We start from the raw sequence: 26,566 nt of genomic DNA, 5'->3' as shown, positions 1-26,566 counted from the left end.
GGTTGTACAAGGTGTGACCGGAACGTTCAGTGAATGGCCACAAAAATCCGACAGGCCTTCAAAGTAGGCCCCTGTGATACAATGCACCGTTGACAACGTTCGTAGAACTGTTGGAAACTTCTGGAGAAGTCCTCTTTTCGTACTGCTTTCAGTTCCCTCGTCACAGCAGCTTGGACGTGTGAAATGTTGGAAAACCTGTGCCCTTTCAGTGTAGATTTCAGTTTTGGAAAAAGAAAGAAATCCAGCGGGGCCAGATCTGGAGAATATGGAGGGTGGGACAACTCAGTAATCTCAGTAACAATTTCACATGGAATATGTAATTATTCTGCCATCATTCGGACGGACAAAGACCGATCCTGCACCAATAACTCACAAATTTTGTCGACATTTCCCGTCGTTCTGCTCGTCGGTGGTCTGCCAGACCGAGAGTCATCTTCAATGGTTTGCCACCCTTCACGGAAACGCTTAAACAACTCACACACTGTCTTTTGAATTACAGCTTCATCTCCATACACAATTCTGAGCATTCCATGGGTTTCCGATGCAAATTGGATGTTCTAATATTTCTTCTTTTTAAAAAATATTTTATTCATTTTATAAGAAAAATACAAACAAAACAATACAAAAACAAACAACACACAAATTTCTTATATGTACTTAACATTTTCCCTCTAACACCTTAGGGTGACTACCCCCGATCTCCTCCTTCTGAAATTCATTTTCAGTCTTCATTGGCAGTTACATACTATTAGCAATCACCCATAATTATTTCCTTATAACATTCTATCTTACAAAATCCATCTCCAACATCATTACCGAAAACCTCTAACTACTTCCCTAAGGAATATAAATTTAAAAATTACAAATTTTTTCAGATAAGGTCTAAATTTCTTCCAATCTTCCTGCACCGTTTCCTCTTCTTGGTCGCGTAGTCTCGCTGTCAGCTCGGCAAGTTCCATAAAGTCTATCATCTTCATTTGCCATTCTTCTACTGTTCGTATGTCTCGATTCTGATGTTTGAGTATTTCTTGCTTTCCTAGTTCTGTGACCATTCACCGAACTTTCCGGTCACCCCTTGTATATATGTGTAAATAAAACCATATATCCTAAAGACGCCACCGTTTCCACACGCCTGCATTCTAGGGAAACCAAACCTGAGTAGGTGCCTGGAACCCTCAGACTGACACCTCAGAAGTGCGGCTGAGGTAGAAGCGGCCATTTTGCAAGTGAAGCATTAGATGTTCTTTATACACTTTGTTTGTTTTTGCTATGATTTCACTTGCAAGCTGGCCCACTCCACTTCAGCTCAGCCCCATTCCCAGTTTGCTATCTATAATAGGAACACAAGAAGCTGCCTTATACCAAGCAAGGGGGGGGGGGAAACTAGGCTTTATTTCACCCGGGTCAAAGACTCAGTTTGGTACCTACCCCCTGCACATTTGCATACACACACAGAGACGCCGGGAGCTTCTGTACCTGTGGAGGCTTCACCCAGGGCAAAAAAAACCTGGCTAGCCTCCCCCCCCCCCAGCTACAGCTCTGCACCAAGTCAGTCCATTGCTCCACATGGCTCAGTATTGGGAACTTCTACCTACAAAACAGATGCCCAACCACTGAGCTACAGTCCTTCCTCTGGGGGAAGATCTACCTAGTCAGGGGTGCCAGTCATCCCTCCCTGCTTTCCAGGACTGCCTTGCCCACCGCAGTCCTGGAATTGGAGGGCTTTTAGGCTGTCTTGTGCTCAAGCAAAGAAGGAAGCCAGCTGAGCAAGATGGGAGCCCTTCATAGAAACCCTGGGAGCTTTTGGGCGAAAAGACAACACTTGCACTTGAAAGCCCCAAACCCTGACAGGCAGCGGACAGCCTAATAAGGAAGCATTTGACCCAGGCAGCCAATCCAGCTTCCCTCGCAGCCCCACCACGGGCGCTTGGTATCCCAGCATCTGCCACTGGAATGGAATGCAGCAGCAGAAACCCATGACAGAAAGCAGGCCAGCGCTGGAGGAAGAGAAGCTGCAGGGAATCCTTGGCATCTCCCAGCAGGCGGAGGGGGTGAGGCTGTTGCTCTCCCAGGTTCATAGCCCGAGCTCCAAAAGCAGAAAAACCACACTTCCGGGGACTGGCCCAGGGAAGCAGCTGCCACTGGGCGATGCCTCCCAAGCCTCTCACACTAGAGAGCACTTTTCAGAAGGTTTGTGCTTTCCAGGAACCTCGTGCCATGCCACAAGCTGGCCAAAGAACTACTGTTCTCTGCTGTGAAACCGCACTGCAGTGCAAAGGATTCTGGGGCACAGGTGGCACTGGCATATGCTTGGGGTGGGGGAGCACCTCCATTTACGTGTGTGTGTGTGTGTGTGTGTGTGTGTGTGTACACACACACACACACACACAAAATGTACTTGCACACCGAACAATTTTTGTGTCCAGAGTACAGAGACCACTGAGAAAGACAGAGGTCCAAACATGTTTGGGTTCTGTTATATCTTATTAGAAAACAGCCATGAATATTTCTAATGCAGAAAGGTTGGAAATCTAAATAATTTTGTCAGTATACTTGTTTGTGCTCTTTTGCTTTGACTATAAGCAGATATACATCGGTTGTTTTTTTTAATTGTCATTTGATTCCATAAAGTTATTTCATGTACAAATTTACGTTAGGTTTGCAACTATTTTTAAACCAAACCTGCATTTGATTACCTATTTCTGAATTCATATTATTACTTTTTTTACAATGTATTTGTCTTCTGCTGGTCCTCCTGCCCTGCCTGCCAATGTGGTTAATGGAACGGAGGTTTTTAACCAGAGGTTGGAAGGCCATCTGTCAGGGATTCCTTAGCTGTGATGCCTGCATTGCAGGGGGTTGAGCCAGACGACCCTTTGGGTCCTTTCCAACTCTACAACTCTGTGATGCTGACCCATCACCAAAGGTGAAGTAAGATTCAACTGCTGGTCAGATTCTGTCTGGGGAATGGGAGGGTACCATCTTGCCCTTTGTCTCAGGAAGCAAAATTACTTGGGCAGTGCTATGCTGGCTGGGGCTGATGGGAATTAAGAGTCTAAAACATCTGGAGGACACCAGGTTGAGGAAGGCTGATCTAGACGCACAAGAATTCATGTGGGGTGTTTGCCAGGCCAGCTAGGCCTCACTTAAGAGGAGTGTAACACCCAACACACACTCACATTGCATGGGAAGAGATTTAAGAAGCAGCCAAGGGAATATGCTTTGTCTCCTGGAGCTCCCAAGCCTAGGAGCCCCACTTGCCAATGGTTCTCACATACTTGCTTTCACAGCCATAGTTTGTAAGCTTTGCAAATATTGATAAAATAAACGGCTTCCCATAGTGCATGGCTAAACTATGGGACTTACTTTTTATTCCATTCTTACTTAGTGTGCTTTAAAACAACTTCTGCTGCAAATTCCAGAGCAACTCCAGTTCATTCTCCATATTGCAGATAGGAAGGGTCTTTGGTGGAAGAGAGGGGCTTATGACAGCCCTGCAGTGCGGTTCACACTGAATTGGAAAAGAGGAACTTTTCATTTTGCTAGATTCAGGTAGGCAGCCGTGTTGGTCTGACGCAGTCGAGATTTTATATATAATATTTATAAATAAATAAATAAATTATATATATATATATACACACACACACACATTTTGCTGTTATCTTTTAGGGTATTGGGGGCGAGGTTAGACATACTGGTGCTGGAGCCAACTACATAAAAATACTGAAATTCTCCACTGATTTCTTTTCTTCTTCTTCTTCTTCTTCTTCTTCTTCTTCTTCTTCTTCTTCTTCAGGGTAGCACTCACTTCTGTACCTGGGAGTATTGGAGATGGCTTTCCAATGTGAACCAGGGCATGGCCTATGCAGACAAGGAGATGGGTCTTCTCTGTCTACTTTTATCTTTGTGTCTCTTCCTCCCTTTCCATCTTCTCCATTCTATTCCCCCTCCCAGCCGGCTGTCAGTTCCCCAGTTTCCCCTCTGCTCCCAGTAAGCATTCCATGCTACAGAGTTGCACCCACTGATCTGTTTTCAATTTACAGACTGGAAGAAGCACCTGCAATCAAGTGACAAGGCGGGGTGGCAAGACACAACCTGCAGGGCAGGGATGGGGAACCTGTGGCCCTTCGGATGTTGCTGGACTACAGCTCCCATCATCCCTGGCCACTGGCAATGCTGACTGGGGTGGATGAGAGTTTAGAGTCGTGGAACATCTGGAACATACATTGTCTACACCTGCTTGAAAGAGAGAAGTGACATCACGCTTATGTTCTTTTTATAGGTATTTATTATTTAAAATATTTTAAACCTGCCCTTCATTGCAATGTGATACGAGGACAGGGTACAAGATGTAGAGGTACCAGAGACATTTTTCCAACAGTAAACCTATTTTTAAATCTCTATATCGAACTAACCCTCAGTCTGGGCCTTTAAGTTGCTGGTCTAGGCCTTAAAGCATTACTTAAGGGGTTGTCCAACTTGAGTTAGATGATTCAGTGCATATCGGCACTTGCTGGAACTGAAAGTTCATAGCACAAATCAAGTGCAGATCCATCCTTTGGCAAACCGTGCCAAGAATGGAACCAAGAAGCTATTTATGGAATCCTTTCCTTTGGATTCTCTTTTCCTATAACTCCTACCTCCTCCCTCTCCCTGAAACGGAAGCCTGGAAGAACTTGTGATTTATTTATCTTTTGAAGAATTCCTGACAACAAAAAACACAATCTTCCTGCATATGCTCATTTCCTTCCAACGTAAACATCATTTGTTGTTGCTCACTAGAAGTTGAGCTATTGGCACAGCACTTGGGGAATCCACCAAAGGCTTCCATCGGTGTTTATGAGCTTTGGAGAAAATTCTATGTTTGCAGCTTGAAAGGGAGGAAACAGATGAATTTATGCACTCAGCATATCGCAAACAGATTTTTATAGGTTATTAATTTGCTTGATTTTTTGATTAAGGTTCAGCAGAGTAAAGCCTGAAGAGGATCAGTGAGCAGCCAAATACTACTTGAATTAAGTTTAGTGATATCTCCCAAGAGTTCCTCTTTCCTCCCTAATTTAACAACTGCATGAGATCAGAAAGAATGTGAAACTCTTGTGGTGTTACAGGGAGAGCCTTGGGAATTGCTGCATAGAGGGGGGTACTATTAGTCATCATAAATTAACGTAGAGGACAGTTAATGGCTGCGAAAGGCATGAAGGCATTTGCTTTATCGAAGGTCCAGTACCATCACTTCCCGCTCCAGGATAGTCACATGACTGCAGGTCTGAAAGGGAAAAGGAAAAGGAAATGAAGGCCACAGCAGTCAAGAGCAGGTGGGGTGGCTAAATTCAACACAATGTACGGGCTGAAAGTGATACTAATTGTAAATGGTGCATGTCAGTCTTAGAGTATTCCAAGTACCTCAACGTGACCAGCAGATTTCCCTTCAGTGAGAGGTTTAGGAACGATGTGCTCCCCACCCAGCTGATCTGGGTTGCCATCACACACCCAACTCCCAGCTGCCTCTGCCTCAGGGCTCCATCCCAGATTCCCTGAATAGGAATGGGACCAAGGGCTAGCCCTGGGGCAAGCAAAGCACTTCAGAAGCTCTCATTTGTTGCAAGAGTTTGTGCTGAGAAATCTTCTGCAGTCAAAAGCTCCAGCACCCACTGGGATTTCTTTTTCCTGGCTGCAATCCTAACCTTTGAGTAAGCCCCTTAAATTCAATAGGACTCGCTCCTAAACACTCATTAGGATTCCACAATAAATTCTGATATTTTAAGCTGGAGAAAAATCCCACCACCACCCTGCTTCACTGGAAGTTTCCAGCACTACACAGGGAAAGAATCTCAAATAGTGGGGAGAGAAAGAGGAGACATTCTCTGACCCTAGCAGGGATCAGAACAGAAACTGGACAAAGGCTTTCCTGTTAGCATGCCATTGCAGTACAGGTAGGATTTGGGGGAATCAGCAAGAACCAGGCCAATGCACTTTGGATATATTACTGTAAAGAGTGGGGGATCTTTGCTATGTGGATGGAATCCTTTTTGCCTACAGGAAGAGATCTCTTCCATGCCGTGGTCTGTCAATTTAAAGAATCCAGTCCTAGAAAGATTGTAAATAAAATCACTTGTATGCCTCAAAACTGACAGCAGGTTTTAGGTGGACAAGTTTTTTGGAACATATTTATTTAAAGCTCAATCACTAGCACTTCTGGGTTTCCTACATATTTTTTGTATACCGCTCTGAAGGTGTTTTTTTTTAAAAAAAAAATCAAGTGATGTAAATTTAATAAACTGAACTACTAAAATAAACCATATACATAAAATATTTTAGGTATCTGTGGTCTCTTCCAGTTGATGGGATGAACTAGACTTGCCTTTTATATTTATGAATGTGTTTAGGGTTATATCCATTCTGATTTTAATTTTGTACTATTGAGTTACTTTTTGTAAAAGAATAAGTGACTAATAAGTGCATATAACAACAACAACAACAACAACAACAACACAACAAAACAACAACAACAACAACAACAACGGTAATCAGAAAGTCATGAAAAGAACATAGCAGAAGAAGAGCCCTACTAATTCATAAAACTGGAAGGCAAATTACATAGATACAGGAAAATGGGAGAGAGATCTGCAGATGGAAATCCCAGAAGAATTTGGAAATTCTTATCTGATAGCTAAGAATTTTAGAGAAAATTGTGGTGAAATAGCTGTATAACGGCACTGGTTGTCATGGAGGAGTAAATGGGCAGGAGGGTTAGGCAATGGGAGGCGCTGGTTTGGCAAAGACAGTAAAGGAGATTTCATCTCTGTCTGGTGAAGAATGTTGGAAGAAGAAGAAGAAGAAGAAGAAGAAGAAGAAAGAAGAAGAAGAAGAGTTTGGATTTGATATTCCACTTTTCACTACCCGAAGGAGTCTCAAAGTGTCTAACATTCTCCTTTCCCTTCTCCCCACAACAAACACTCTGTGAGGTGAGTGGGGCTGAGAGACTTCAGAGAAGTGTGACTAGCCCAAGGTCACCCAGCAGCTGCATGTGGAGGAGCGGAGACGCGAACCCGGTTCACCAGTTACGAGTCTACCGCTCTTAACCACTACACCACACTTGAGAAGATACTGAAGGATGGTATTGTCGTAAATGAATGAATTTAAGACAAGATTGATTAACGATCCACTATCATGTCTTTTGAATTATGTGGACAATCAAAGAATATCCAAGAACAGCCAAACCTTCATACTGAACATATTAAAATACTGATCTGTTGTGGTGAGGACTGCAGGGCCTGCTCCTTCTGCAAGGCCTTTGCCAGCTGGCCTAGGGGGGGGGGCGGATTCACAGCATGAACTCTTGGGCAGTGCTGGGGGGGGGTCTGCTATTGTTTTTCCTGCTCCATGTGTGTAGTGTGTTTTAAAATGCTTTTAAGATTATTTTAATCCATGGGGTTTAAAATTCTGATTGTTTTTTGGGGTGGAGTGGGGTGGTTTTTAATGTTTAAATGGGGTAGGGGGTTATTTTAATTTGTGTAATTGTACATTGTTTCTCTTATTATTTTCTATCGGTTTATTGTTTCATTTTTTAGTTCATATAAGAAAACTTGTTTTTAAGGGGATAGGTTCAAGGCTGGCCTGGGAGTGGGCCCTAGCCAATAGAATGGCTGGGGCAGGTCTTACCCGGGGGGTGCATTAGGACACCAGATCTCAGTGATCACGGGCAGGAGGAGGAGCCCAAGAGCAGCATTCTCCCCACCTGTGATACCCAGCAACTGGTACTCAAAGACCTGGTGCCTCTTTTGGTTACTATGTTACTATGACTAGCCGTCAATGAGTCTCATTTAATTATTTAGAAAGAAATCCTAGAACTGCTTATTGTTAACACAATCTCCAAGGTGGGGTGAGGAACGTATGTTCTGGAAGCACAAGGATGCAAATTCATCTGCTGAATGTGTATAATCCCCTTAGTAGAACCTAGTTCCTCCTTGCATCCTTAATTCTCCCCCCCCCAATTGTCCCCATTTAAACTCTATTGAATGGCAGCCTGGGTTATCTACATTTCTTATGGTTATTATCAGAACTATTTTTGTAGAAAAAGAGGTGCCAGAGCTCCCCATGAGTTTTCCCCTTGTTCTCTTAGAATAGCAATGGTGCCCACCTGAGAGGGGCCGGAGCTGAGTTCCTGTGAGCTCTGGCTGAAAAAAAGGCCTGGTTAATATTATTTTAAATCCCCTCTTTCTACATCCCTCCTAGGCTTCATCTGCCCTTCTTCTTGGCCTAAGCACCAAACCTCTGTTAGAACGCCGTGCAGAATGGAATGAACGCAGCACATGTATTTAATCTGCAATACAAATAAATTCAACACTTACTCCTGGTATTTGGGCGAACAAACAATAGCTACAGACTCCGGCAGCATCATCTGATAGGAGCAGTGCGTATGTAGATCTACACTGGAAAGGAAAGCTGTTTGGGTAGGATGTGTCTAAATAAGGATGGAGGAAAAGAGGAAAAATTAAAATCAAGTACTGGTACCAAGAAAGGCAAGGCTAATTCTTGACAACCACCAAGCAAGTGGGAAAGGCTCCTGCTTCTCTAAGGAAACATTAACATGACCTTTCATAGCTCTTTATCAGAGTGATCACCTTCCCCATTCCCTCCCCCAACCTGCCCAAGCAATCTAAGTCCAGATGGGGGGAAGCAGAGAATAAGCAGGTGCAGTGCTGACCCACTGCTGTCCCAAAATATTTGGGTGCTTGATAAGTAAATTCAAATGTCGTCCTGCACAAAGACTAGGACACAGAGCTCAATCTGCAAAGAGGTTTTCCTATGTAGGCCCCAATGAAGAAGAAGAAGAAGAAGAGTTTGGATTTGATATCCCGCTTTATCACTACCCGAAGGAGTCTCAAAGCGGCAAACATTCTCCTTTCCCTTCCTCCCCCACAACAAACACTCTGTGAGGTGAGTGGGGCTGAGAGACTTCAAAGAAGTGTGACTAGCCCAAGGTCACCCAGCAGCTGCATGTGGAGGAGCGGAGACACGAACCCAGTTCACCAGATTACAAGTGTACCGCTCTTAACCACTACACCACACTGGAATGAATAAGAGCTGACTAAGAGCACAGCCAAATGGGATCAGACAGATTCAGCCGATGGGTTGAGAGGGTGTGGTCAGGGCCAGCCAAAGACATTTTGCTGCCTGAGTCTGCAAATAATTGTCCCCACTACAAGTCAAGTTATTTTGGAACCAGAGGCAGAAAACACACAGAGCAGTTAACGACAGCAGTTTGCTGCCCTTTCATGAAACTCAAAATTAGCTGCCTCAGGCAGCTGCCTCACTGTGCCCAATGCTAGAGCTGCCCTGGGTGTGATAGGCACCAAAGAAAATCCACTTGGTAATTCCACCCCTCTCCCCACCATACACAGGCATGCAAGTATAGTCACAATTCACTGAGAGGTTTCTACTGCGCAAGAGGAGCACACTAGGGTTTTGCAGCCCCCAGCAGCAGTTGCTTTGGGACTTTCCACAAATCTCTGAATTTGTCTTCCTGCTCTAACAGCAGGCAGCAGCCTATCGCTTTGCGGGAAAGCACAAGAACCTGGCAAGACTCAGCCCCTAACAAGGACACCCACAAACAGGCTTTTTGCACCTGGAGGCCTTGAGCAAAGGCTTACATGGATCCATCCCAGAGTGATAAGGCTGTACTGATCCTGGATCAGGAAGAGTTCCTCCTCATTCTCAGTGTTGCAATAGTCAGGGCCCCCGTGCTGCTTGGGGATGATGACATGGGTTATTGTGAATTCATTCTTCATCTGGAAGAAACAAAAGAAGGGCAAGGGGGCAAGGAAGAGGAATTAGCAACAGCCAACAGTGCTTCCATTCAAACACCGCGCAACCCCAGTGACATAAACATAATGGCCTATGAATGGAATGGTCCAACACCACACTCCCAGCTTCAGAGATGTTAGAGACTTGGAGAGTTTGGATGTTTTAGTGAACACCCAGGAGCTTTCCCTCCTCCTCCTCCTCCTCCTCCAATTACTGCTCACTTCCTGGTCTGATTATTCAATGCCCTCTTGCCGATCCCACCAGCCTCACCTTCACTGCAATGGACAGAATTAGATGACCCTTGGGGTTCTTTCCAACTCCACAGTTCTATGAACTAGGCTGCACCTCCCCTTCCGGTAAAATGCCAAGCTCCTCTTGCTGTGTAAGGATCCCCCCCCCGATTCCCTGCCTCCTCTATCACCCCTATCTTTATTCCATTTCTCTTAGCAGGGGTTCTAGATAGGCGGGAGCCCATGGCACAATGCCCACAGGTAAGCCCCTCTCCTACCTCAGTGTCACCAGCCAACACCCCAGTAGGGACTGAGGCAGTGGGCAGCAGACATACTCTGGAGGAGCGCCCATTCAAATTCCCCACAGTGCTTCCAAGGTAGTGGTGTTCCATGGCAAATTAAAATGGCAGCTCTCAGACACATCTCCACCCTTGGGACACCACATTAACTTCCCATGTTCTGTTTGGGGCACTGTGCAGCTCCTGGATGCAGCTGCTGATGCAAAAATGTGTCTGAAGGGTGGCTCAAAGCAGGCACCACTTGTGGGTCCTGCTGGGGCTGCAGAAACTGACTGAGATGTGGCTAACTGATCGACACCAGCATTTATACACGGCGTTCCCATAACACGAGCAACCCAAGATCAATGACATGATAAATGTCATTAAACAATGTGATCATAGAATCATGGAATTGGAAGTGACTACAAGGGCCATCCGATCCAACCCCTTGCAATGCAGGGATCCCAGCTAAAGAATCACTGACAGATGGACACCCAACCTCTGTTTAAAAACCTCCAAAGAAGGAGAGTAGATAAATCAAAGAGATAAATAAATTTAGAAATATCCAGTATAAAAAGACAGCAGCATGTAAGAACATAATCAGGCCATAATCAGAGAACACTGAAACATTTTAGATAGATTAAAAGGTCTGTTTTGCTGTTGGCTCTTGATTTTACATCCGTCCGCTGGTGTGTTGTTGTTTAATTTTTCTGAATTACTTAAACAAAAAACAACAACCTGTGTTCCACTTTAAAAATCCAAAGAGCAAAAGCCGCTTGGATGAATAAATCTTCCACCTAGAGAAGTTTAAGGGAGGCTGAAGGCAAAGAAAAATGGGTAAAATTGGCTTTCTGGCTACAGTGTAAAAATATAAAAGCCAAGCTGAAAAACCCCCCTCAAGTGTTGCATGTTGCAAATATATTTAAGAGCTTTTTTTAAAAAATTGAAAGAAGTGGTCCTAATGTATTACAAACTAAAGCAAAGGTCGCAATAAAAAGGTAAAGGGACCCCTGACCATTAGGTCCAGTCGTGTCCGACTCTGGGGTTGCGGCGCTCATCTCGCTCTATAGGCTGAGACAGCCGGCGTTTGTCCGCAGACAGCTTCCGGGTCATGTGGCCAGCATGACCAAGCCGCTTCTGGTGAACCAGAGCAGCGCACGGAAATGCCGTTTATCTTCCCACCGGAGCGGTCCCTATTTAACTATTTGCACTTTGATGTGCTTTCGAACTGCTAGGTTGGCAGGAGCCTGGACCGAGCAACGGGAGCTCACCCCGTTGCGGGGATTCAAACCGCTGACCTTCTGATCAACGAGCCCTAGGCTCTGTGGTTTAACCCACAGCGCCACCCGTGTCCCAAACATTGCAATACATCATTTTTAAAAAAATGATTCATTTATCATTTTACCAAAACACATTGAAGCCACCATAAGCTTCAAAGGTGTGAAACTATAAGCTGTACTATCCAATATCCAGAGCAGCATCAGTCTAGGGTTGCATTGTAGGCTCCTGCACTGGTGAAATATTTTGACATCACCACCATCTGTCTGTCCACTGCCTCTGGACCGTCTATTACCTCTTAGCCCTGCTGCCCACTCAGTCTTGCTGCTTCTCCACCACTCCTGCTGACAGCACACACCCTCTCATCTCTAACTCAGGGGTCAGCAAACTAAGGTCCGTGGGCCAGATCACGGTTGTAAATCTGGCCCGCACCGCGAAGCTGGACCCACCACGATGCCAAGACTCACAGCAATGGTGACGGGAGGAAGAGGCCGAGCTCTGCCAATCAAACGCCGTGCCTGGTTTACCTAAGCGGCGTCTGATTGGCAGAGACATCCCCACGCCGCGCTGAGGTAAACCAGGCACAGTGTCTGATTGGCAGAGCCGCCGCCACTCGGCCTCTTCCTCCCATCACAAGGAGGCAAGGCAGCGCCTACCGCCGGCTCTGGCTCCTCCCGCCTCGCCAGCTTCAGAAGTCCGCTTTCCCTTCCCCGCCAGCTTCTACGTGCACCACCAGGAGACCGCCAGGAGACGCCGCGTCTTGCCGCATAGCTGCACACTCTGCCCTGCCATTGGATGCACGGACACTGAAAACCCTAAAGATGCACTTACTCGCAAGTAAGCCGCAATCGCTTCAAGGCCACTTGTTCAGTGCCTGAAGAACTGCTCAAGCCCACTGAGATGAAATGCGCTACGGATCGCGCCCCTGGGAAGGTAAGCGCAGTGGCTGGCCCCCCTCGCCTCTTCTTCTAGCCCGCCCCCCCCATGCCGCTTCTCCAGCCCACCAAAAGGTCTGAGGGACAGCGGACCAGCCTGCAGCTTTAAAAAATTGCCGACCCCTGCTCTAACTCTTATACAATGTCTCCTCCAAAAGACGCCCCTCAACAAAGCTGACTTCTTGCAACTTGTATCTTCTCAGGGTGAGTTTTTGCAAGAAAGAGTGTTCATGAACGTTCCATGACTTCGCATCAGCACAACCAGTTTTACATATGTGCAACAGCTTTTATATGCACCCATGTTCTTTAAGTAATTCAAGCAAGTTAATATTAATAAACACAAATATTTCCAAGTAATCAAATCAGCAACTTGAGAGTCTTGAAACAGGGGACTACCAAATATTGACATGTGATTATCCCAGAAGTCGCCTTACCAGCTTCCCACAAAGGATTCCACATGTCTCTACACCCCTTGCAGTGTTTGCATCCGCCAACTGGAGGAATTTATGACAGAGTTCTCTGGGGACAGTCACATGGCGAAGTCCTTCTATAGTAGTATCTGCAGAGAGGAGAGGAGAGAAGATTTTGATGTGCAATGTCACAAGCATATATCAGGCCTGGTTCTAGCCTACGTTTTTACTCTGTACTGCTAGTTCACTATGAGTGTGTTGTGTGTGTTAAGCATTCAAACGTATGAGTCAATGCCTGCAGTCTGAACTGAATGGTCCAGACACAGATTTACTACATGATCTGTTGTTTGGAAGAATTGGCCACATGAAGATTGTTTTGAGACCAGCACTTTAAAAAAGGGCCGGTGGTTATTTCAAACAGAATTAAGAGGCAGCCCAAAGTTGCTGCTGGTAAGCGGATGCACACCTGGAAATAAAAAGCTCAGGTGTGCTGCGCAAGGCCCAAAAGCCCTTTCCAATATGTGCATCACCCCTTAACATTCCACAGGGAGGGACCTACTAACAGAACTCATGACCATCGCTCGACTGCAAAAATGTCTCAATGTTGCAGGATTCTCTGTATTTCAGGACTGCCTTCTGAAAGAACTGATAATTTTCAGTGAGCAGATGGAGGAAAAATTAGGGGCGGGGAGGATGAAAAGGTGGGCTAATATTCAAGGATTAAGTTAGAACCCAGGTTATCCAATCAACCAATGAAGTCCACAAACTTATAGGGTCATAGGAGAACGGCTTGTCACATCCTGCCCCTGCAACTGGCCACTCAGGCGTGCTAGGTTCCACCCAACAGTGGGAGGAGGCCTGACAGCGCCCGTTACGCCCCCTCAAAGGCCCCAAAAGCTGTGGGAGGGCCCAACAGAGCCCATCATGCTGTGGAATAGAGGGGGTGGCCCCCTCAGTGAAAATTGGGGGGCTGGCCCCCACGGCCCCATGTGCATGCACGCCTATGCCCACTCAAGAGCAGGAGGGTAGGGCAGGAAATAAGACGGGCTTGTGAGGCGACTCAGCTTCAGAGGGATCTGTATTTTCTGCAGAGAACATACCAGATCCTAGAATCACAATTGTAGAGTTGGAGGGAACCCAAAGGGTCAACTAGTCAACACTCTACAATACAGAAATCTGGATCGGCACAAGCAGGGTTTTAAGTGGTACAAAAGTGGTGTAATTTAGTTTTAGAACATTCTCACATTGTGGGTGAGGGGTTTGGTCATGTTTTGATGTGGAAGGGAAGGAGATCTGCCACCCAATAGCCACACAGGGTGGGTCAAGGCATACTAACTGTTTTCTGGGATTTCCAAAGCTCCAGGTTTCAGAGACCTGTCCACAGTGGGGGTTTGGGCAGCACTGCTCCTCCACTGGGGCTCAAGGGCTTGAGCACGCCAGGTACCAAGGGGCCATCCGAGGTGTTGGGGGTTGGCTTCCCAAACTGCTGCACGATTTTCAGGCGCTCCTTCTCCAGTTCCTGGCGCCGGATCATTTCCTCGAATGCACTGAATTGCTCCTGCTCGGCCTGCTGCTGCTTCATCCTGGCCACCCTCTGCCTCTCCTCCTCCAGCTGCTGCTGCAGAGCCATGCTGCGGGCAAACTCCTCCTCCTGCTTCTTCTGCATCAGGAACATCAGACAAGGAACCAGGTGAGAAAAGGTGCAGCACAGGCAGCCCATGGCAGTCCTTGGGTCTCACAGGCAAAAGCGGATTTAAAAAGAAATCTGGCTGCTGCATTCCAGACCAGCTGAAATTTATGGACAATTCTTCAAAGGCCACCCCATGGAAAGCACATCGCTATAATCCAGATGTAATTAAGGCATGTGTCACCAGAGCTAAACCAGCATTTTCTGGGCACAGGCACATCTGGTGTACCAACCTAAATTGGGCAAAGGCATCCTCGCTGTGGCCATCACTTGAGCATCCAGGCTCAAGGCTGGATTCAGGAGAATGCTCAGACTATAATCTGTGATTTCATGGGGTGTGTTACTCCCATTCACAACAGGCAAGACTATCTTATTTATGTTAACTTAAAAATTGTTTTTCCCCATCCAGTCCATTATTGACCTCAAGACACCAGAGTAGAACCTCCATAGCAACTCTGGATGAAGATGGAAGAGTTAAGAGATTTTTTTTCCCTGAATACCAGTTGCTGGAATAGGGAGAGAGACCAAGAGTATCTGAGGTCAGTGCTAGGATAGCATGTCAGCTTCACTGCTTGACCACGACCAAACACAAACAGACCCCAAACAACCATCATTCCCTGCAAGCTGTGGTCTTCAGAGGCACAATTTGGAGCTCATGCATATCTCCTCCTGTTACTCACTTTTTGTACATTGTACTCTGCATATTCTTTGTTGTATCTTTCTAAAAGCTTCTTTTTCAGCTCTTCAGCTCTAGGAAATGCAACTTCTTTTAGTTTCTGGGTGGAGAGAAAGTAAGCATGAAAATCAAGTTATTTAGAACTAAAAAAAGAAGCTGCGATCAGTAGCAGTGTGACAATAAGAACCATTATTAGAGGGGCCTGGGACACAGTCTGCCAGCATGTTTGCCTAGGCAAGCATCACTGAAATAAATCGGAGCTGAGCAACAGCTCAGCAGGGAATCAGCACAGAAACTTACAAGGAAGGGTGACACACTACTCAGCACTCTCTCTCTCACTCCTTCTCTCCTCTCTCGGGCGCCTGCATTTTGCAACGTAATTCATTGCAAAATAGTTTCTATATATGCTTGTGATAGACTAACAGCTTCTTCCTCATTGCCAGTATCTGGGAGCTGCAGCATCTTTTCTCTAGAGGAAAATCTTAAAACAAAGTTTCTCCATTACGACCAGTGTGGCCACTTACTTTTACTGTGTCTCTCTTCTCAGGAATGATAGCAGTTTTGTAATCACGGTGCTTCGGAAGTTTCTCTATGAAGAGCCTTGGAACAGAGAGGACAAAGTAAGTGAGAACAGGCAGCTGAGATTTAGGAAGGAGAACCATGACCACACTTGGGATGTTACAGCATTTCTAGGCCCGATACAATAATCCTGTGTGGCAAAGATCAGGCCACACAGGATTATTGTACCTTGATCATGTGGGGACTCTGGGATCAGAATTTCAGTTTACATTTTTTACAGCAAAATTCCAGGACACAATCCTGCTCTCCATCACAAACTAAAGACATCCCTTTTCTAGCACAGGCAATCCACAGGAAACTGCATCTGAAACAGACTGAAAATATAACTTCTAGAGCTTTGGGTCACAGGATCGTAATCTCTGTGAAAAATTGCATCTGTGTTGCTCATATAGCTCTACTTAAATGGCAAACTTGCTCCCCAAGAGAAATTTGACTCTCTGCATACAAAACAGTCCCTGGGCAATTCTGCCACTTCCTTCTTCTAATGGAAATGGTCACCACAGTCAGGTACTGGAGCAGACTATAATTTGCAAATCTGGATATTCTGTTCCTCCACACAAGCAAAGACCAAGGGAATTGTTTGTTCAAAGGAAAAACTGGCCTGCCAAGTAGCATCAAAGCAAAGCTCAAGCCTACTTCAGGCACAAGTCTGCATAAATGGAAATGGTTCAACCACCTGCAGATAACTGGCAATTCAGTTTTCAGCTGCAGTCTTAAGGGTCCTATTTTAGCAACTTAAATGTACTTTCATTCAGATGCTGATTTAGGCCAGGATTGGCCAACCAGGAGTTCAGTCTCCAAACAACTTTATCCAACCCCTCCAAATTCTAAAGAAAACATATTAAACAAAAATGTTTCTAGGTTTACCTCAGTTTCATTGTCTTGCTACTGCATTTGCCTTCTGGAAAGGCAGGATGAACTCACCACTCTGTCCCTGGAGAGGACCCTTTGGGAAGCACATTTGCCTCTCAGTCCATCCCCACGGGGGGACGCGGGTGGTGCTGTGGGTTAAATCACAGAGCCTAGGGCTTGCCAATCAGAAGGTCGGCAGTTTGAATCCCCGTGAGGGGTGAGCTCCCGTTGCTCAGTCCCAGCTCCGGCAAGCCAACCTAGCAGTTTGAAAGCATGTCAAAGTGTAAGTAGATAAATTGGTACTGCTCCGTTGGGAAGGTAAATGGCGTTTCCATGTGCTGCTCTGGTTCGCCAGAAGTGGCTTAGTCATGCTGGCCACATGACCTGGAAGCTATCTGCAGACAAACGCCGACTCCCTCGGCCTATAGAGCGAGATGAGCGCCGCAACCCCAGAGTCATCCGTGACTGGACCCAACGGTCAGGGGTACCTTTACCTTTTTACCTCCCCAAGGGACACGGGTGGCGCTGTGGTCTAAACCACAGAGCCTAGGGCTTGCCAATCAGAAGGTTGGTGGTTCGAATCCCCGCGATGGGGTGAGCTCCCCTTGTTCCCCATTACAACCTCCCATCATCTGAGCAAATTTGCTCTGCACCTATGAAGAGCTTCGCAATGGCTATGCCAACTTCATTCAAAAGTCTGAGCATCCCTGGTGGGATCAGGTTGATTACTGAGCAACCCTCCAAAAATGGATAATTTAGGCTAAGCTACGCTTAGTCCTCCAAGACGAGTTTCCTCACAGTAAGGACAGCCCTGTACAAGGCCTGACAGAACAGAAACACCATTTATACTGCAATCCAGAGAGTTTCCTCACTGCTCCTGCACTTGTTACTGCAATGGCAGAATCACAGTTAGAGGATTTGTTTAGTTAAAGGAGGCTTAAGTGGCTGCCAAGAGGGAGCAGAGCTGGAAGGGATCCACCAAGTTTTACACTTAGCAGGTCCCTTGGCCAGTTTCTCTTCCCAGAAATGCCCATAAAAGAGGAAGCATGGAAGGTTAAGCAAGGCTGAAGGTGATGCTAATCAGGAAAAAATGTACTGAATGTAATGGGGCTGGAGCAGGAAAATTGTGCATAGAAGATGCCTGGGTAATGGTGGCAGCAACAGCAATTGGAAAGGAGAAAAGGCTGCGTGTACCAGCCCCCCCACTCCCATTTTGGAACTACCAAGAATTTAACATTCGCTTAGAGAAGATTTGAAACCAACTGTGAAGCGGATTTTCAGCATGTTAAAGGATTTCAGCAGCACCTGAAACCTTAACGCTGGTACTCTATGAATACTTACTTGGAAGTAAGCCCTAACAAACTTGGTGGGACTTACTTCTGAGTAAACACACAGAGGCCACAAACTAGCCCACAGCACTAAAGGGGGGGGGCGGAGGAGCTCCATGCAATACACTGGACTCTATGAAGGAAGGCAGCCAATCACATCCAAGACATGAAAGAAAAGGCATTTTGCTTGGGAACTGAATGAATGTAAAGGCTGTGAAAGCGAGTAACTGCATGGGAGGTTCCTGCGATATGCATGACATCACCGCCTATGAAGAGTGCCAGTATCCCTTCTTGGCTACAAGGAAGGCTGCTCTTGTGGAATCCGGATCCTGAGGGAGGATCTTGAGGTACTGCTAAAAAAACTGGCTGAACTGTAAAGCAGCTTTCAATGTTACTGGAAAAACCCCAACAGCACAGCTCACTAGAAATTTGACATTGTCTCCTAGGAGTATGAAGATTCCCACTCCCCCACCCTGCCCCCAGCTTTGACTCCCAGATCTCTCAAAGCAAACTTAGAAGATTGTTAAGACTGGTATATGTGGCAACTCAACAATACAAAAACAGGCCTTTGATTGGGTAACCTTAAACTGAAACTCTGAGCCAGCTTGCAGCTTTTCATTCAAACACTGAAGGGGAAATGTGAACCTCGCAGCTCAATAGTCTGTGAATGCCAGCAAGTGAAAATGTAGGTCCTCTTTCCCAGGGGAGAAATGGAAGAGGATTCTCTTGGCCTAGTAAGAAATAAGCTGAACTGAACGAGGAACTGAAGCTACATGTCGATATATGCGGCCAGCCAGACTGCTGTTTGAGGCCAGCTGCTCGTTGCTCTTTGGTTAAAACAACTTCATTGGCTAACAGTCTGCTTCCGACCACAATTCAAAGTGTTGGTATGACTTATAAGGCCCTATATGGCTTCTGCCCAGGCTATCTGAAAGATTGTATCTCCCTAAGATTCTTGAATGAGCACCTTCTCTCGGCCCCATCAACTTAAGGAGGACGGTTGGTGGTGACCCAAGAGACAGCCTTTTCCTGTGGCTGCTTCCAATTTGGGGAATCCCCTCCCAGGAGAGATTAGATTGGCTCCCTCTTTGCTATCCTTCCACCAGCAGGCTAAGACAGGCCTTTAAAATATAAGGTGAATACGATTATAGTCGGGGCAAATTGCACTTTAACTGCTGGTTCTAAATGTGCTCTGATGGGGTGGTGGTTATTTATATGCCCCCAGCCACTCAGAGCAGCTTCCAATAAATTAAAACACAGTATGACATCCAACCTTAAAAACTTCCCTGAACAAGGCTGCCTTCAGGTGTCTTCTAAAAGTCAGGTGGTTGTTTATTTCCTTGACATCTGACGGGAGGGTGTTTCACAAGGCGGGAGCAACTACTGAGAAGGCCCTCGGCCTGGTTCCCTGTAATCTCAGTTCTCTCAGTGAGAGTTTGTAATTACTGTTTTCAACTTGTTTGTTTCTATAACATTGGTATTTTATAATGTTGTTTTCAAATGTTGCAAGCTGCCCTGAATCCCAGTTTGGGGGGAGGAGGAAGAAGAAGAAGAAGAGGAGGAGTTTGGATTTGATATCCCGCTTTATCACTACCCTAAGGAGTCTAACATTCTCCTTTCCCTTCCTCCCCCACAACAAACACTCTGAGGTGAGTGGGGCTGAGAGACTTCAAAGAAGTGTGACTAGCCCAAGGTCACCAGCAGCTGCATGTGGAAGAGAGGAGACGCGAACCTGTTTCACCAGATTAAGAGTCCACCGCTCTTAACCACTACACCACACTGGCTCTCAGAAAGGAGGGACATAAATTAATAAATTAAATACACAAACCTGGCAGATCCTTTTGCACTCAACAATCCACGCAAATTACTGTTTTTGTTAGTTTGGCAGTCAGTGCTACAGCCTAGAGATCTCCCTTGAGCCTGCCTGCTGATAATTACAAAAACTACTTTTCTGGGTTAAAAGAAACTCATTTAACTTTTCATCTTCTTATAATGGAATCAATAAGGTCCCTCTGCCCACCCCCAGAAGTACCATTTTTCCCATCTATAAGATGCCCCCATGTATAAGACGTCCCCTATTTTGGGGGACTCAGGGGGGAGATGTAGCTGTATATAAGACTCCCCCTAATTTTGGCATTCTTTTTAGGGGGGAAACGTAGTCTTATACACGGAAAAATACGGTAATTTTTACAGCATTCACACAGCCACAACCCCCTGCAGCTGTTGTATTAATGACTATTTGGAGTGATGAGCAAAACATGGTGCTTTTCATGCCCAAGACATTTCACCAGTGACATGTTCATTTATCTTCCCCATCCCCACTGTGCTTGTACCATATTTTATTTTATTTATAAAAATATTTCTTATTGCTATGTCACAAAAGAAACTGCATTAAAGTGGTTTACAGCAATAAAATATAACAGGCAGGCCCAACATGTAGATCGCAATCTACCAGTAGATCAGGGTGTTCCTGTTAGTTCTCTGCCCCCTCAGCAATCTCCTTACAAAGAAGCAAAAAAAGCAACAAACAAAGTAACTTTGGTATTAAAAAAAGCTCACAACTTAAAAAAAGTTCAACAACTTTGGGTAGATCACTGCCAGTTTTTTAATACTGTGAGTAGATCGCAGTCTATTGGGAGTTGGACATATAAATATATGAAATGAAATATATATGAAATGAAATATAAAATATAGATTGTACAATAAAACTATATTAAAGAGTTAAAAACAAAACAAAATTAAAAAATCCTTCCAGTAGCACCTTAGAGACCAACTAAGTTTGTTCTTGGTATGAGCTTTCGTGTGCATCCACACTTCTTCAGATAGCTCATACCAAGAACAAACTTAGTTGGTCTCTAAGGTGCTACTGGAATGATTTTTTGTTTTTGACTATGGCAGGACCAACACCCCCCCAACCCAACCAACCACGGCACCTACATGTAACTGGATTGTTAAAACAGACAGCAATTAGTGATTGTGGAAGGCTGTATTCTTAATTGTCTGCATAGGCCAGGCAGCACAGCAAGGTTTTCAACAGGCATTTAAAAGTTGGCACAGAAGGTGCCTGCTTAATCTCTCCTGGCAGAGTGTTCCGCAGGACTGTGCTGATGACACTAAAGGCATGGTTTCTTGCTGTTGACCAAATGAGCACCACCAACTTGGGGAATGACCAATGACACTTCTGCACATGATCTCAGTAATGTAAGGGTTGGGCTGGGATATAAACAGTTCAGGCGATCCCTGAGGTACCCAGGACCTAAATTGTCCAGGGCTTTGTAAATGAATACAAGGACCTTGAACTGGCTCAGTAGCAGATGGGCAACCAGAGCAGAATGTTTAACAAAGGTGTCCCATCTTTTTGGCCCGATTGCCCCCACCAGCAGTCTGGCCACTGCATTCTGCACCCGCTGGAGCTTTCAAACCAGATCCAAGGACAGCTCCAGTAGAGTGCATTACAGTATACAGTAATCTAGTCGTGAGGTTACAAACACATGGACTACGTTGGTCAGGCAATTCTTGTCCAGAAATGGTTGCAGACAAAGCTGGTAAAGAGCCCTGGGGCCTACTCAGAGTAGACCACTGAAATGAATGAACCTAAGTTAGTCATGTATTTCATTTTCAGTTGGTCTACTCCAAGTAGGACTATATTTGATTATTAACCCATAGGCCAGCCTGTTGATCCAGCTAGCTCAGTACTGTCAACACTGACTGGTGCCATCTATCAGGCTTTCAGACAGGCAACATTCCCACCACTACCTCTGGGTATAGGGTGGTATATAAATTCAATTAATGATGATGATGATGATAGCTGGAGAAACCAGGGATTGAACCTGGGACCTTCTGCATGCAAAGCAGATGTTCTACCTATGATCTACAGCCCTTCTACTGAATGCACATCCATTACATGCAGTCCGGACACTTGCCTTGTCTTTGGATCAAAATTTACAAAACTATCTACAAAGATAATAATAATAATAATAAATTTTTATTTCTACCCCGCAGTTGAGGGTTGTTTTGATAGGTTGCTTAGATAAACCCTTAGGCTCAGTTACAGGTGGGTAGCCGTGTTGGTCTGCCATAGTCGAAACAAAATAGAAATTTTTTTCCAGTAGCACCTTAGAGACCAACTGAGTTTGGTCTCTAAGGTGCTACTGGTCTCTAAGGTGCCTTAGGCTCAGGTTGGGATGAGACAAAGCCATCTTCTTGCTGATTAAAACCTCAGGTGAGGGAAGAAGCCAGTACTGGCACACCTGAGTCACAATAAGTAACTGAGCAAGAATCTAGTAAAAGCTCCATCTGGCCCAGCTGGTTTACAATACAATGGTACTTAACAGGCTTATCAGAACAGAGGTTCTTCTGTTATTACTGAGCAATGCAAATTTCTTACGTGATGTACTTGTTGTACAATATAAAGGCACGTTCAATGTTGCCTTCTTCAGAATAGATAGTTGCCATCCGGATGATCTCAACTCCAGAACGATAGTACCTCCGAGGTGGGACATCTTCATTCACCTCCACACTACTGCCCATTTGGATAAGACCCCTGACCCGGTCCTCTGGGGGCAGGCTGACATCTGCGTGGTCAGGCATAGGGGGTCAGTCTGTAGAGAGAGTTGATATGACCGGCACTGAAATCATTTGTATCCAGATAAACCCTCTAACTGAAATCTCTGGAAGATTTATGGGGACATGGACTGTCATATAAACTTAAGCTCCAATATTTGTGTAACTGAAGAATGCGTTGAAAACACATCTTATAACTACAATCCAATAAGCCTTAAGGTCACAGTGTCTCAGGTATTAATTATAAAAGCATATCAACAAGCATTTCCACTACCAGTTGTGTCTTCAGAAGCAGGAACTGGATACTACAAGTTGTTTAAGAGACCAAATTTTAAGAAAATGCTAAATTAACTTTAGTAGGAAACCTCCCTTTCACTGCTAGAAATCCCCCCTCTCATCATATTGCTGCAGCTCAGGAAATGGCTTTTATATGGGATAAATTATACAGTACATTATATATTGGAGATTTTTTGTGCTTTTAATGTTTTATTATAATAATGTACTTTTTGTTCACTGCCTTGGATAGAAAGGCAGCCTTTAAGTATAGTTCCACCTGGTATTGTAGTCAGCTTGATGCAGGCACAAAAACAGATAATGCTACCCTTCATCAGATTTTTTAATGCTAGAATAGGAGCTATGACTTCCAACCAGCCTCGCCTTTTCAGCTGCTGATAATAAGTAACCTTCCCAAATAGCTTTGCCTCAGGTAATGTGTACATGTGTGCTTTTTATACTAAACTGCGAACACTCAACTTGTGCTGTACCTCTCATTCACTAGATAAGCGTGCTATACACACAACTCTTGGTGCCTCTGCTACAGAGATTACACAATCGTCTTTCTAAAGTCTTTTTGCACTGAAGTCCAGACTGATCCTCCAACTGAAGGCACCAGATCAGCCTTTCCCAACCTGGGATATTGTGGAATACAATTTCCACCAGTCCCAACTAGCATAGCTATGCTTCCATCAGGCCCAGAATCATACAGCAGCACAGGCTTAAATTGGTATCTGAAGAAGTGTGCATGCACATGAAAGCTCATACCAATAACAAACTTAGTTGGTCTCTAAGGTGCTACTGGAAGGATTTTTTATATTTTGTTTAGGCTTAAACTGTAAGCTATATTCCAAAACATCCGGAGAACATCAGGTTGAATACAGGGGGTATTTAAATTGGTGGTGTGGATTAGAAAGAAAAACTGGATATGGCATTCAAGCCCTACCACTGCTAGTAAGGCAACAGACAAGCCTTGGGCAGCTACTCGCTGCCCCTTGTTCCAATGCCAGGAAATCACACACGGATCTCCTACCACAATCTAGAAACATGATGCTGGGCTACAGTTAAGTTAATCTATGGCCATTCACTCCAACAGGAGATAGTGATGGCCGTCAACCTGGATGGATTTAAAACAAAATCAGACCAATTCATGGAGAAGGTAGTGACCAATGACTACTAGCCATGATGGAGGCTATGCTCTCCCCCCACATACCAGTTGTTGGAAACCAGAGGAGAGAGGTCCCTGTTGCGTTCATGTCCTGCTTGCATGTTCCTGGCAGGCATCTAGTTGGGCAGAGGATGCAGGACTAGATGGGCCATTGGCCTGATCCAGCAGGCTGCTCTGTGGTGAGCCTGTGAGAGTGACTGGCCAAGGAGCTTCAAAGCCAAGTGAGGATTTGAACCTGGCCTGGTCCCAGCTCTCTCATCACCTCACCACTCTGGCTCTCTCACTGCTGGGATCTTATAAGATCCTTATAGAGAGAGCAGACAACACATGATTATTGTCATGATTTCTGCAGAGCTGGAGAAAAATCATTTTCTGGTCAAACAGCGAGCAGAGGGTGTGCTGATGTGGCTCCCTTGGAGTGACAGTGCTGCAACAGCTTGGGGCAAGGCTAGTCAACATGATGCCTCCAGGTGCTGCTGGATTCCCAACTCCCTGCAGCCCGCATGGCCAATGATCAGGGGTAATGGTCCAGCAGTGGTGCCAAAAACTCTGCGCACAGCCCCACCTCTCGTCTTTCATTCTACATCACTGTTGTGCCATCTGCTGCAGGTGCCCTCGAGGCTCCACGCCCAGTGCTACTGAACAACTTGAGCTCCTCCAAATCCACCTCTGGGTCCAGCAACGTCTGATGGGCACTGAAGGACTGTGAGGGGGAAAAGTGCTGGACTAGGCGGCTCCTTGGTCTGATCCGGCTGCAAGGCTCGCTTTGTCCTCTTACTGCTCCCCTCGCCCTAACCATCGGCTGCTACCGCTGGGTGGTAGGTGGGCGTCCACTCCTGGAAGGTTTTATTATGCATTCTGCATTATGATGTTGTGAACTGCCTTGGGAATCTTCGAGTGAATGCCGGCATACAAACTTAGCAAGCAGATAAGCAGCAGCAGCAACAGCCCTCCCTCCTTCCCCGGCAGCAGCTGAGCCCGGAGCCTCCGTGAGCCGGTCAGAGAGGCGAGCAGCTGCGCCGCTGCCTCCCGCCCCCAGGACGGCGAGAGAAGCGGCGGAGAGCTTTGCAGTTCGGGGCGGGTGTGGGAGAGGCTCGAAGGGCGGCAGCAAAGCAGGGGCCGCGGCTCGCGGGGCTCCCAGGCCGCCTTCGAGGCCCCGGACTCACCTACCTAGGATACGGGGCGCGGGCCGGCTGTCCTGGCTGGGCTGCACAGACCTCCTAGCGACGGACGGCGGCAGATATGGAACAGCAGCCACTTCCGGGAAGCTACTTCCGGCTTCTCTAGGCCGGCCCTCCTGCCACAGAGATATTTCCATAGAGATGTATTTAGGCGAAGGGTCGATAGGCGGCTTCCGGGTTCTCGTTGGAGAAACCCGCTTTCGAACTCTTCCCCTTCCCCACATGCACGGCGGAGGTGAAAGTGGCTCATTAGAAATAGGGATGGTTTTTTTTGTTGCTCGGGGGATTGCAAGTTTTTAAGGGTCGCTGAGGTTGGGCAGCAGCTTCCCCCCCCCCCCCCTGCAGAGGCTGGAGACGTCCTGCTCCCTGGCTGGGAAGCTTCATTCGAAAGCAGCAGATAGATATTTTTTATTTACGACCATAGGTCCACAATATAAAGCCATATACAAAACAATATATATCAACACTAAGTGAAACAGAGTACAATGAAACGAAACGAAGCAAAAATATGTAGATAAAATAACTAAACTAATTCAATACATATATACAGTTATAATTTCTATAAATTCCTTAGCTAAATAAATGCGACGGTACATTTAATTCAGGAGATCTCTACTATAAATCAGGTAGTAAATTAAGATGTCAATAATCATAAAGTAAATCATAAAGTAAATCAAATATCTTGCTACGAGCTGTTTGGAACATTGTCTTGTAGCAGGTGTATTAATTGAATTTTCAGAGTATCATCCAAAGTTTCTGATATTAAAGGGAGTAAAAATCTGGTCCGGGCATCCATGTGCAAAGGACAACAGAATAATATATGATGGAGAGATTCTATAGTTTGTTGTCACATGCACATAGTACTGAAATTTGTCCTTTAGTAAACCTATTGCCCATGACGTTAGATGGAAAGACGTTAAATCTAGCTTAGTAAAAGTAAATCTATACGCCACAACTGTTAGAGATGACAGGTAAGCTGGAATCTGCGGTGTAAGCCATAACCCAAGATTCAGCGGTGAACATGTACCACTTCCCATTATGGTATCTTGCTGGCGATCAAAATCATCCATTTTTTGTTTTAAATTCTTTTGGCCGAGGCGAGATCTAATTTCAGTAGGTCCGATGGGGACAATCCATAGAACACAATTTTGTATGGATTTCTCAACCCATGGGTTAACAAATTCGTCTCGCCAAAGACATTGGGTAAGATAAAGATTTGGAAGCCTGTGCCACAAGGACAACCAATAGTGAAAAATACACCTCCATAGGTCATTTTCTAGGGAAGGGATTTTTAATTCTAAACGGATGGCTGAATTGC

The 26,566-nt window shown here is 45.6% G+C and overlaps 1 protein-coding gene across 1 annotated transcript; it reads right to left on the bottom strand.

The window, feature by feature from the left end:
- Window positions 1-4,272: 4,272 nt before the first annotated feature.
- STAMBP (STAM binding protein) lies at window positions 4,273-24,770 on the bottom strand. The gene is given in 11 exon segments (XM_033159086.1): window positions 4,273-5,269; window positions 5,991-6,090; window positions 8,355-8,467; window positions 9,657-9,794; window positions 12,966-13,090; window positions 14,278-14,325; window positions 14,328-14,601; window positions 15,309-15,404; window positions 15,829-15,904; window positions 22,451-22,664; window positions 24,735-24,770. Coding segments are annotated over 10 exon segments (1,230 nt in total). The 5' UTR covers window positions 22,654-22,664; window positions 24,735-24,770; the 3' UTR covers window positions 4,273-5,212.
- Between the last annotated feature and the right edge of the window lie 1,796 nt (window positions 24,771-26,566).

This window comes from Lacerta agilis, chromosome 8 (genome assembly GCF_009819535.1).
Source record: "Lacerta agilis isolate rLacAgi1 chromosome 8, rLacAgi1.pri, whole genome shotgun sequence".
NCBI lineage: Eukaryota > Metazoa > Chordata > Lepidosauria > Squamata > Lacertidae > Lacerta > Lacerta agilis.
Note: the sequence above shows the minus strand (reverse complement) of the source record. Positions and strands in the feature narration are given on the sequence as shown.